This window comes from Micromys minutus (genome assembly GCF_963924665.1).
Source record: "Micromys minutus genome assembly, chromosome: X".
NCBI classification, from domain to species: Eukaryota; Metazoa; Chordata; class Mammalia; order Rodentia; family Muridae; genus Micromys; species Micromys minutus.
Window position 1 is genome coordinate 111,600,276 of NC_137970.1, and position 12,513 is coordinate 111,612,788.

The 12,513-nt window shown below is 42.4% G+C and overlaps 1 protein-coding gene across 1 annotated transcript; it reads left to right on the forward strand.

Annotated features, from left to right (window-relative positions):
• Nucleotides 1-10,330: 10,330 nt before the first annotated feature.
• LOC308415379 (small integral membrane protein 10-like protein 2A) lies at nucleotides 10,331-10,567 on the forward strand (the record flags this gene model as incomplete). Its single annotated transcript, XM_080910403.1, has 1 exon — nucleotides 10,331-10,567. One exon carries the CDS (start codon nucleotides 10,331-10,333, stop codon nucleotides 10,565-10,567), a length of 237 nt encoding a protein of 78 aa, XP_080766529.1.
• Between the last annotated feature and the right edge of the window lie 1,946 nt (nucleotides 10,568-12,513).

Genomic DNA, 12,513 nt, shown 5'->3' on the forward strand with positions numbered 1-12,513 from the left:
ATTCTTAACCTTTTTGAGTTTTACTTAAACACACATGCTCACACACACACACAGACACACACACGAGTTGGTACTTATATAAGTGTTCTCATGTAATCATAGTAACAACTCAAATATAGTAAGGGAGAAAAATCTCATTATCAATTAAAGCTGTTGATCTGTGAAAATACTCATTGAGCTTAGTCCTTGTTATAAGATACAAGAAATGGGACATTCAGACATATCCCTTTATGAAGATACACAGTCATCTTTGAAGTAGAACTAAGGAAAATATATCTCTTCATTGTGTTGACGTTCTTAGAAGTGATATATTAAGTGTTTGGCGGGTATGTATTATGTGCCTAACTTGTCCTGTTCTAGTCTTAATGGAAGCTAGTAACAAAAAATAATTCATATGTAAGGCTCATACAGAGTTTATAATATCTCTAGTTAAACAAGAGTTGGGAAACAAATGAAAACAATACAAGAGAGAGCTTGTGATTAAGTGCCAAATCATATAAAGTGCCAGAGCCAGGATGTGTCTTTTTTCTTGGCATCCAGGTCCCTGTATGATGCTGCTAATAATTCTGGGATTAAAATTAGACCCCAGTAACATGGGAGGAGTCTGAATGTAAAGATTAAAAATACAGAATGTAACGGCTTCTCTTTCTCTCTTGTGGAATTGCATTCAAACCAGAACAGTGCCTTAGAATGGATGTGCCCAACTGCTCTGTATTTATACACGATTTTAATAAAGTGAAAAAATATATATGCTCTTTCTGATTCTCTTGCATTAAATAATTATATGAACAACTTAGAGCTGTTTCCCTAAGCATGGCAACATGCACCCCAGTAGACATCTATATGGCCACCCCAAACTGGAATCGCTTTTTAGACTGCAATCTGGATGCTGTGGTAAGGCATTACTTCTGCATTTCATCCAGTCAGCTTTAGCCAGCTTGACTAGTAGTAATCAAGATATGAACTATATCCCTCCCTCATCTATATCATGAGTACATTTATACAGGGTAGGAAACATCTTGTATTCACCCCTTTGTTACTTAATATGCCCTGTATAGAATAATAACCATTAAGTACCACTCATGGCATTAAGAAGCATGTGAAATAATTCTTGGATGCAGGTTACGTTGTTAGTACAGTAAATACATATGCCTAATTGGGGCACATAGAGGACTTACCTCCTATTGTGAAGGGTAAGATGCAGGACTCACCTCGTAAGTATCAGATATATTTTGTTCAGGTCCTACACAGAATCAGCATTAATACATATCTGACATATTGTACCTTATTTCTTTTTAATGTAATAATAAAAACACTTGAGTTTAGGGATTTTCTCTTATGTATGTCTTTGATCACAGTCTATAATTTTATACATAATTTTCTTGATAATAGAATTGTTATGGTAGTTTTCATTAGGTTTCCCCATTTTAGCCATTTTCAGTTTTATTTTTGCCATTGTCATTTTTAATTTTGGGTTTTGCTGTATTGCAATTGAAAAATGGGTTTCATTCCATTGCTATTTTAAAACCTCTTTGTTTTTTTTTATTCAAGACAGGGTTTCTCTGTATAGCCTGGCTGTCCTGGAGCTCACTCAGTAGACCAGGCTGACCGCAAACTCAAGAGATCCACCTGCCTCTGCCTCCCAAATGCTGGGTTTAAAGGTATGTGCCCATACCCAAACCATGCCCAGCTTAAACATCATTTTAAAAAGACTTGTATTCATAAAATTTGGTAAGCATCCTAAAAGCTATAGAATATGGGGATTTTATTTATGGACATTATATTTCAAGTCCTGGTCTCTCCCTCTACAACTTTACTGTCTTCATCATCTTTCTTGTGAAGGAACAGGAACACAGATATTGGGTTGTTCCCAATTCTGTCCCTGTGAATGTCACCTTCCCTTGGTTAAGAAAAAAAAATTAATGTCGTATGAAATGATATATTACAATTTGAATACTGTCTAAGTCAACAGGAGGTCAAAACAACTAAAGGTAGCATTGCTTCCTCAAGGCAGGCTTAGAATATTCACCCCAAGATCCGATCCTTGCCTCTCCTCAGCAGACAGAACTCACAGGAGTGCCTTTAAGGTTTCCCACAGCTCTTTCCTGCTGAATCAGTAGGGCTTGCTTCCTTGAATGCCAAGTTTGTTCATCCAAAGACAACAAATGGGAAGTCAGTCCCCTGGCAGCTCACTGAAGGTGGCAGAAGAAGCGCCACATACTGCCTGCCCCCTTGTACTGCAGTCCCCATAGTTTGAAGAGTGCCAGTGTTGAGCTCTTCCAGGAAACTGCACAAGTGCATCCCTTTCTCTCTGTCAGTGCCTGCCTTCCTTCTGCCCATCGTCATCTGTGGTCCTCTGTGTAATAGGATAGGAAGAGAATTCAACTCTGAGTCTTTCAGTCTTCATAATGTGCTTTCTCCGTCCCCAGCTGAGGTAATTAACCACCACAGTTTCCGTGAGGGGCTAGATCCCCTTCTCCACTCAGCCATATAATGTTACCTTTTCCAGCTCTTTTGAAGCTCTTTCTGATGATCACAACATACCTTGACCCTAAGAGAAACCTATTTGTGCATACTTTTAAAATAAATTCTACATGTTTTAGCTCTATATTCCCCTTAGATTTCCTTCCTATGTAATCGTAAAAGTAGAAGAAATCAATACCCTTCATCTTGATCTGGAGTGAAAGGAAACATTTGCATTGCCTCCAGACACAACTCTTCCTGGGAAAGTTGGAGTCTCTTATCCTAAAATGCTGTTTACATGGTAACACAGGCACATGGGCACACAAACAGACACACACAGAGAGAGGCACAGGCACATAAGCACACACAGAGATACACACAAAGAGACACACAGGCACACATAGACACACTCATGGACACACAGATACATACACATATACACACACATAGACACACACAGAGACACATGCAGACCCACACATGTAAACACACAAGCATACAAACACAGACAGAGACACATTCATGTACCCAGAAACATTTTTCTTTTGCATTTTCCATTAATTTATTTATTTATCTATTTTACATCTGGATAACTGACCCCCTTTCCCGGTCGGTTCCCTCACACAATCCCCTGTCCTGTGAGAGGGTGGAGCCCTCCCTCCAGGTATACCCCACCCTAGCACATCAAACAAAAAATCTTGTGATTAGTATTAGGAAATTCTATGTTTATCAAACAAACAACCTTGGCAAAGGCTCCAAGGCTTGATTTCTTTTTTGGTTTTTTAGTTGGTTAGCTTGTTGGTTCGTTGTTTTTTTTGTTTTGTTTTGTTTTGTTTTGTTTTTTTTGAGACAGTTTCTCCATGTAGCTCTAGCTGTCCTGGAATTCACTCTGTAGACCAGGCTAGCCTCCAACTCACAGAGATGCCACCTGCCACTGCCTTCCAAGTGCTGAGATAAAAGGTATGTGTTACCACCACTTGGCAGCTTGAGTTTTTAACCTGTCTTGACAGTTATAATGCATGTCTGCAAATTATTTGCTACATTTCCATCAGCATACAAGGTTTCTATCCATTGTCTGAATTCGGGCGTGTTTCAGATGGATACAGAGGAAAGCATTTGATAGAACGCTGTGTTCTGAGAGGAGATCATAAGAAACATTACAACTTTACACACTTGCTTACTAGAAACACTCTTGGATCCCAAGTTACAAGTCTGTAATACCAGAGGAAAGCACATTAGAGGCTCTCGGGTAGCCATAAAGTAATAAAACTTTTATTATACTACTGAAATTAGGACATAGATTAAACACAATTGTTCTAGATTAAGACATTAATTATAATTACCAGGATAAGCACCGAGAAACCAGCCTAAAGCTACAATTTTTTAAATCTACATCTGACCAAAATGCAGAGAGCAAATGTCAATCACAGGGATCCCGTGCTCAGTTATTAAATCTCCAATACAACCGCTAGACTTAAGGCTTTAAGGAACAGCTCAGAAGAGGGGGAGGGGATATTTTAAAAGCCAGATCACGGTATCTGCTTCCAGACATAACAGTGAAAGTGAACCAATAAATCTCAACAGTATGGTTGCCTAAACAAAGCCCTGCAGAGTGACATACCAATTCACGTGCCAACATGATGGTAGGAATTTCACAAGGTCTCACTCCTAGATGAAGAAGTCAACTGCTGCCGAGAGAGAAGCAATCACTTTTCTCAAGGGATAAGCTCTCTTATAGGTGATCCAATCCCAAGTAGTAGTTAGCCTCAAACACGTGTACATAACAAGCAACACCAAATGGACTCAATAGGTTGTGGGTAGGAGACGGTGGTACACCTGCATACACTCATGCTACATAGTGAGACCCCATCTAAAAACAATCAATGTAATAAAAGAAAATAGCAGGGGATCAGGGAAGTTCCTCCTTTGGTAACGTGTTTGCTGCACAGGATAAGAGCATGAATTGAATCCCTAGAACCCAGTGTGCAAAGCTTGACTCACATGCATGCAGATGAGATCAGCACTAGGAAGGCAGAGGTAGGACCATCTCCAACGCTCACGGGTGAGCATGCCTCATTCAGTGGGTGACCCAGTTTCAAAACCATGAGGCACACATGGGGAAGATGACTGAGTGGGTAAAGTGTTCACTGTACCAGCATGAAGCCCTGAGTTCAGGCCCCCAGCACCTATGTAAAAAGCTGCACATGGTGGCATACCTGTAATCTAGGCACCGGGAGATCAGGTGGGGTGGTTGAAGACAAATGGATCACGGAAGGGCGGTTAGCAAGCAGCCAATGTAGCCAAGAAACAGTGAGCTCTAGGTTCACTACGAGACCTTTTCTCAAAAATTAGAGGGAAGGCATGAGAGGAAGATGTCCCATGTCAACCTCTGGCCTCCACATGCACATGTGCAGGCAAGCATATTCACCCATATATATTTGTATACAACACAAACACACATGCACACATACTCAAAGTGAAATTGTGTGCCAGAAAAGCATCTATTTCAAATAAAATGCAATAAAATAGAAAACAAAATATATTAAGGATATAGGACACAATAGAAAATACAGAAAATAACTAAATGGCCACTGTACTACACATCCTCTCTTATTAGTTGTCACATTCATTGGATTTTTTAAAAATATTTTTGGGACTGGCTTTTGCCTGAGTGTATCTGTTCTGAGTACTAAGTGCATATCTGTTGCCTGAGGAGGTCAGAAGAGGGCTCAAGATCACTTGTGAGTCACCTTGTGAATACTGGGAATCAAACCTGGGTCCTCTGGAAGAACTTTAAACCACTGAGCCTTTTTCCAGGTTGCAGTAACATTCTATTTATATGGGCTAAATGGTCAGTGAAAAGGTAGCCAGTTGGTGGTGTACTCAGGGCAGAGGCAGGTGAATCTCTGAGTCTGAGGCCAGCCTAGTCTACAAAGTTCCATGACAGCCAGGGCTTACACAGAGAAACCCTGTCGTGAAAGAAAAAAGAAGAAGAAAACAAAATGTAAACACTAGCTGAATGGATTTTCTTCTTTATGTTACATGTATAGGCATTTTGCCCACAGATATGTCAATACACTATATGTGTGCAGTGCCCACAGAAGCCAGTAAAGAGCATTGATCTCTTAGGACTGTGAGCTTTCATGTGAGTGCTGGGAGTTGAACCTGTGTCCTCTGGAAGAACAGCCAATGGTCTTAACCTTATCTCTAGCTTCAGTTAGTAGATTTTTTTAAAAAGTATGATCCAACCGAATAATGTCAAGAAGAGCCACACCTGAAATTTAAATACAAAATACCTTAGAAAGTAGAAGTGTAGGAAGCAATAGATTTTAAATATACATATGTGTGCTATGATGCTAATTATAGAAGAGGCCAGGAACTTAGGAGGGAAATGTGGGAGGAAAAGGAATGAAACAAAATGAGTTGAGTAGTCATGTCCACAATGCTCAAAAAGGTAAACTAAAAAAAGGTGGGAAAATATATTGAACTATCACATATATCCTTTCAAATACATAATTATTATATACTATACTATTCAAAAATACATTTCATAAAAACATGCAAAACAGTACCCAAAAGAAAGCTGGAACTGCTATATAAATGTCAGGAACAATTTATGTTTCGTTTTTCTTTTCATTTATTTCTGAGATAATATAATTATGTAATTTCTTCTCCCCCTCTTAACCACTCCTTCCTCTTTCAAAGTCATGACCTCTTTGTTCATTAATTGTTGCTACATGCATATATGTGTATGTATATACAAATATATTCCTAAATATAACCTTGGTCTATATGTTACTTATATGTCCTAGTAATCACAGTGTTATTTTTCCAATGTTATATAATCACTAAATTGTTCTAATATTATATGAAGTATTTACTTATTGTTGCTCCCTGAATTACAAGGAAATCAACATTGATAAAATAGTGTAGCCAGTTAATTCAACAAAGTAAGCAACAAGAACAGTAGTATGTCCAAGAGGGATTGATGGCAAAAGTTGCTACAGTATTATTTAAATTGTCTATTTTTCATCAAAACATGACAAGATAAAAATGGCAGAGTAAATGCACAAAAATGTCTCTTCTTTAAAATATCAGTAAGATTTTGACATTGGTTAAGCATTGAAATCAGGATTTTTAGGATCATAAAAATAACTCAAAGGCTTACACTTCTCAGGTAATGAATGAGAGAATCTCAAAAATTGGGCAATTGTTAGGGTGTTTATATTTGTCTTCATTCTGTCTCCCATTCTCTACCTCCGGCATAGGCTGAAGAAGCAACAGCCCACATTCAGGGTGTAAACAATAGCCCAGCAGTCTCCAGAGCTGCCAAATGGGGGAGGAACTTATATAAAGCTTAAGTCTCACAGACAATTATTATTTGATCTGTTCAATAGCTTCTTGGATGGCCCCACGTATAAGTTGGGTTATGTTGGACCAAACTTTGAGGTCACTCAGTAGAAAACTTTATCTCAGTAGGGTTATTTGAAGGAAGTTTTATAATAAAGGTGCCAATTTATCAGGAAGAACAATACACCCAAAACCTTTCTATTTCAGTAACTGACTCTGTACCCCAAGGATTGATTTTTCTAATAATCAAAAGAAACTAGTCTTGAAGAACTTAGCAAGTTCATTAACAGTCTAAATCTCAGACTTCATTAACAGTCTAAACCTCAGGTGTTTTGATGTCCAGGCTGAACTTGAACTCAGTATGTAGGCCAGGCTGACCTTTGTTCTGATTCAGCCTCCCAAGTTCTAGGATTATAAGCATGTACTACCATGCCTACTTTTTCTGCTTACATCCTTTACATATATGGCTTGTTTGAATTTTTCTGGGGAGAGGTGTTTGAAACAGAGTTTTCAGTGTAGCCTTGGCTGACCTGGAACTTGCTTTGTAGATCAGACTGTCCTTGAACTCACAACTCAAGTAGATCTGCCTGACTCTGCCTCCTGAGTGCTGGAACTAAAGGCATGCACCACCATGCCCAGCTGAAGTTTTTTGTTTGTTTGTTTTTTTTTTTTTAACTTCAACCATGACATCAATTAATGTATCTTTGGGTGTTTTAATTTTTTTGTGCCTAGGTAATAATATTCCAATCTAGTGTTGTAGATTGAAAAGTCTGGAATTGTAATGAATAGAAACAGTTGAGGTTAAGTAGGTTGTAGTTCACATGTAAATACTACTTGAAAAAAAAAACAAATTCTTTCACTAGGGACTGGAGAGCTAGCTGGCTTAGCAGTTAAAAGTACTTGATGTGCTATTATGAAATGTCAATAATGTCAAACATGTCAATAATGAAAAACAGAGTTCAGATCCCAAGACCACATAACAATCCTGGTTTCTAGCTAATACTTTTAAGTAGTTTTAGTGCTGAGATCTTGACAAGTTCTTCCAGCCTCTGCAAGTACAAGCACATGCATATACACACACACACAAACACACACACACACACACACATGAGAGAGAGAGAGAGAGAGAGAGAGAGCAGATATGTACCCCTGCAAGGATGCATGTATGCATGTATGTGCACTCAAATATTTATTTTGTGTGTGTCTGACATAAGACACTGTTCATTTCAAATAGTAACACAAAAGTAAGGCAAGAATAGGCTATACAATGAGTTCCAGGCAAGTATGGGTTACAGGTTGAGACTCTGAATCAAAAAGTTAGACATATGAAAGTTTATAATAATAGTAATTTTAAAGCTATTCAGCATCAGTGATTTAGGAGATGCATTACTGCTACACATCCGTTAGGGCAGCTACCTCTCATCATTCTGCCTACCACTGGGAATTCCAGCCACTGCAATGAGACAAGGAAGGGATAGAAAGATTAGGAAGGACAAAAAGAACTGCCCTAATTTGTACACGGTATGATATTCTAGTTACAAAGTTTCCCTGTGCTGACAACAAAGAAACAGAGAAAGAGTTTAACTCCTTTACTGGACACAAGATGAACACAGAGGAATTTCTATTTCAAGAGTAGGAGGATGGCTCAGAGAGTAAAGCAGAAAGGACCTGATTCACACCCCCAGAAGACGTGTAAAAAGTCAGGCATGGAAGGACAAAGAGGGTTCTGTTTGCTTATTTGTTTTTGGTTTGTTGGATGTTTTGTTTGGTTTTTTTTTTTTTTTTTTTTTTTTTTTTTTTTTTTTTTTTGTAGACAACCTCACCAGGTAGGCATGACTGGCCTGGGACTTGTTATGTAGACCAGGCTGGCTGGAAACTTGCAGAGGTCTGCTGCCCTTGCCTCTTGAGTGCTTAAGATCAAAGGAACGTGCCATTACAATGGGCAGTGGCATATGTTTTTAATTCCAGACTTGGGAAGTGTAAGACATGCATATCCCTGGGGCTTGCTGGCCTTCAGGTCTACTTGGAGGGCCCCTGGCCATTAAGAGACTTTCCAAAAAAACAAAGTGGATAGTCTTACTTGGTTTGTACTCTTGCCTACACACAGGCATGTGTGAACACCTACACATGTTTATGTATCCACATAGGAATACATATACATGTATTTACATATAAACACACATAATATATTTCTATATACTAGTAATGAGCAAACATGCAAATTGAGATCAAAAGTCCAAAATCATTTATAATGCCTTCAAAGAAAATTAGTATTTTAGGGTACCTTTTACAAATGTATAAGGGATCTCAATGCTAATAAAAGAAACAAAAAACATCTTGATGAACAGATTCTGTTCATGACTTAGTACAAGCGGCATAGAAATGGTGTCAGTTTCTCCCTGAACCTGGTCTGTTTATTTGACACACTCTCCAGCAAGGCCTTTTTGCACTCACAAGGCATGTTGATTCTAAAATGATATGGATGCGCAGAGCCTCGAGAGTAAAGACGTGCTGTGCAGTAGAAATGAGGATGGAGGGATCACTCTGCCCCATATGTGCATGATCTTTGATTACACTCCTTCCATCTAAACAAACCAACTGTAAGTTGAAAACATCCTAAGACAAAAATGTGCTTACTATGCCTAACCTACTGAGCACAGTGGCTGAGCATCACACTGTACTGTGGAATTTTGGATGATTTGCCCTCGCCTTTGCATAGGTGACTGGACACTGCCTCCGCATCTCCAGAGACGATCTGACTTTGGGCTGTATTTGGTTGAACCTGTTAACATAAAGATTAGATGTTAACATGAAAGAGCGACCAACAGAAAAGGAACAAAATGCACACACCATTGACTTGATGGCACTGTGTGGGCCAGTTATGGGACACTATGAGAATGAAGAAAAGTGCAGTGAGTCCTTTGGCCTGGCTTCCTGGGGGAGACTGTGAAGAAGGGTGTTAGCGTGCATAGGAGAGAATTTCCTATAGTTTCCTATCAAAATAGCAATAGTCCCCGAGAGCTAGTAGCCCTTAACTCCCCTATACCGTGGATTTCCCCAGCGAATACTAGCAGCACACCTTCCAGGCCTAATGTGTCTTTGTACACACTAGGAAGAAAGAACAAGGTGAACAGGTGGGACAAGCACTTGGAAGGTGCGGAACTTCGTGGAGAAAGGGTTCTTTCTTATTCGTTGGACTGTCTCAGTGGGATGAAGCAAGTCTGGCCCTAGCACTACAGCCATTCTGCAGCAGATGGACCCAGGATGAGTTAATGATACCTGCAGAGTTGAGTGGTAAGGGCTTCTGCCTCAAGCCTGCAGCGAGGGGGCGGAGCTGAGCAGCCGCAGGTCTGGAGGGAGGGCGGAGTGCTACAAAGGCAGCGGTGCTGGGGGTGGAGCACTGCAGGCTGCAAGGACCCTGGAGCCCTAGGGCGGGGCTGCGGACAGCCTTGGGTAGCGTAGCGCCTTGCGGTGCACTGAGCTGGCTCTGCAGCAGGTGAGACGGTGAGCCAGGCCAATGGCGGTCACTGCGGCCCTCTCTGCTGCTGCTGCGGCGGCGGCCCTGTCTGGCCTGGCGGTGCGACTGTCGCGTTGGGCGGCGACGCGCAGCTCCTACGGCGCCTTCTGCAAGGGGCTCACGCGCACTCTGCTCACCTTCTTCGACCTGGCCTGGCGCCTGCGCGTGAACTTCCCCTACTTCTACATGGTGGCCTCCGTGATGCTCAACGTCCGCCTGCAGGTGCGGATCGAGTGAGCAAACGCCCGCCGCCGCGGCGGAGAGGGCCATCCGCGCCTTCCGCGCCATCCTGGCGGCCTCAGGAAGGACGGCGAGGCCCCATGGTGCCTCGAGACTGCGGCGGGGGGCGCAGGCGGCCCGACCCGGGCCCCTCCATTTTAGGTCTCTCCGGAGGGCCTAAGGAACCACATCCCACACCGCAAAATCCTTCACAGCCCAGCCCTTTCCCTCTGCATCCAGAGAATCACCAGAGTCTGGAGAACCTGTTGCCTCCCCCATTGGCCAAAAATGGGAGAGCCAAAAAGAAGGGATGCTGCCACAGAACTTGGTTTACCTGTGCCTGAAGGTAGGCGACCACAGGTTGGAATGGGGGCAGATGGGTATGTGGTCATGGCACCTAAATATTCAGACAACTGTGGATAGAGAAAACAGCCGGGCACACCTGCTGCCTAGCCAAGCTGAGAAACTAAAAAGGTAGGCGAGGCTCTTCCACGTTCCCTGGTAGTGTGATTCCTAGATAGGGTGATGGGGGCATGGTATCTTGGAGGGTCAGCTCATCACTGGCACACAGACAGGGAGCCCCACCCACCCACCTTCCAGGCATCCCATCCGTTTTTTATGCAGAGGATTCATAACATGTCACCTTAACCCTGAAAGGGAGAGGGTTGGGCCAGTGAGCTCCCAGGAAGGCCCTAGACCTTATCCATCCATCTCTACGTAAGTCTCTACCTAAGTCAGGTGAGCAGAAAAAAAAATGAACAGTTCTTTTTCAGCCAATCAGCAGGCCTGTCCCTTCCTGTCAGGAGGCCAAAGGATACTCTCTGCAGCTGTGCACAGCCCTTCCCTCCCAAATTGCCTCCAGCACTGTTGGGGATGGGGGCAGGGGACTGGACTCAGCCACTTATTCCCCTAACCCGGTCTGGGGACATTCCTGAGGCTCTGCATCTGCAGGCAGAGAAGAACAGGAAATAGTTGATTCAGGCCATTTCTCCCACCTCACAAGCTGTGTTTCCCATCCTCCCTCTCTGCCCAGGCTCCCTGAAGCACCTGTAACAACACTCCTGAGACCCAGAAGCCCATCTACCTGTCATAAGCAGCATGGCTACTGTGCGCTACTGGATGTGGAGAAGTGGGAAGGACTCAAGAAACAGGCAGCTGCTCTTAGAATAGGGTCGAGAAGGGAAAAGCACAGGAGGCCCAAGTGATGTCTCTTTCTTTCTCAGGCATTGGTCTTCTGGGAGATGGTTCAGCCCTTCTCTAAACATTTCAACTTGGATCCTAGAGGTGCCACTGATCCTGTAGCAGCCTGGGTAGCAGCAGAGTCAAGAGCCTGCCTAGAAGAAGGGCCTTTCTGGTGAGCCCAGAGGGGAGATATGGCTCAGGTCTCCTGGCCCCTCCACAGAAAAGTATGGACCCCTGGACACTGCTATGTCCTCGAAACACTGTGGGGGAGATGTGTTCTCCCACCTCATGAACTCAATGGGGCTCAAAAAATTGCGATTTGCCCTTGTTACACAGAGAAGAGGAGAGAGCTCAGGCTACTGTGGACCAGCATTCCTCCATCCTCTCTGCAGTTTTTTCATGACCTGGCAGGACATTGGTGTTGGGAGGGAGTAGAGAGCTACCCAGTGGCCAAGGGAGAAAGAGAAGGTCATGGGATAGGAGACCTGGATATGTGCATTTCATTGGAGTGGTCTGGAAGGCAGGTGAGAAGTTGATTTTATAAGCAGAGGGAAAGGTCCATGAGTTTACAAAAATGTCTAGTCCCCCAGAATTACCAAGTCCCCAAATTCTCTGGTGCTTGGCCAAGGTCTCCTGAGCAGTATTGTGGTATAGAGTACATTGATGATCGCTTTGGAGCTTATAAGATCATGAAGTCACTGAAAGGTTGATAGATGAGGACTTAGACCCATGGTATGGCCCTGTTTCTCTATTCCCAGTCTTTCAGGCCCACCCGAAAATAT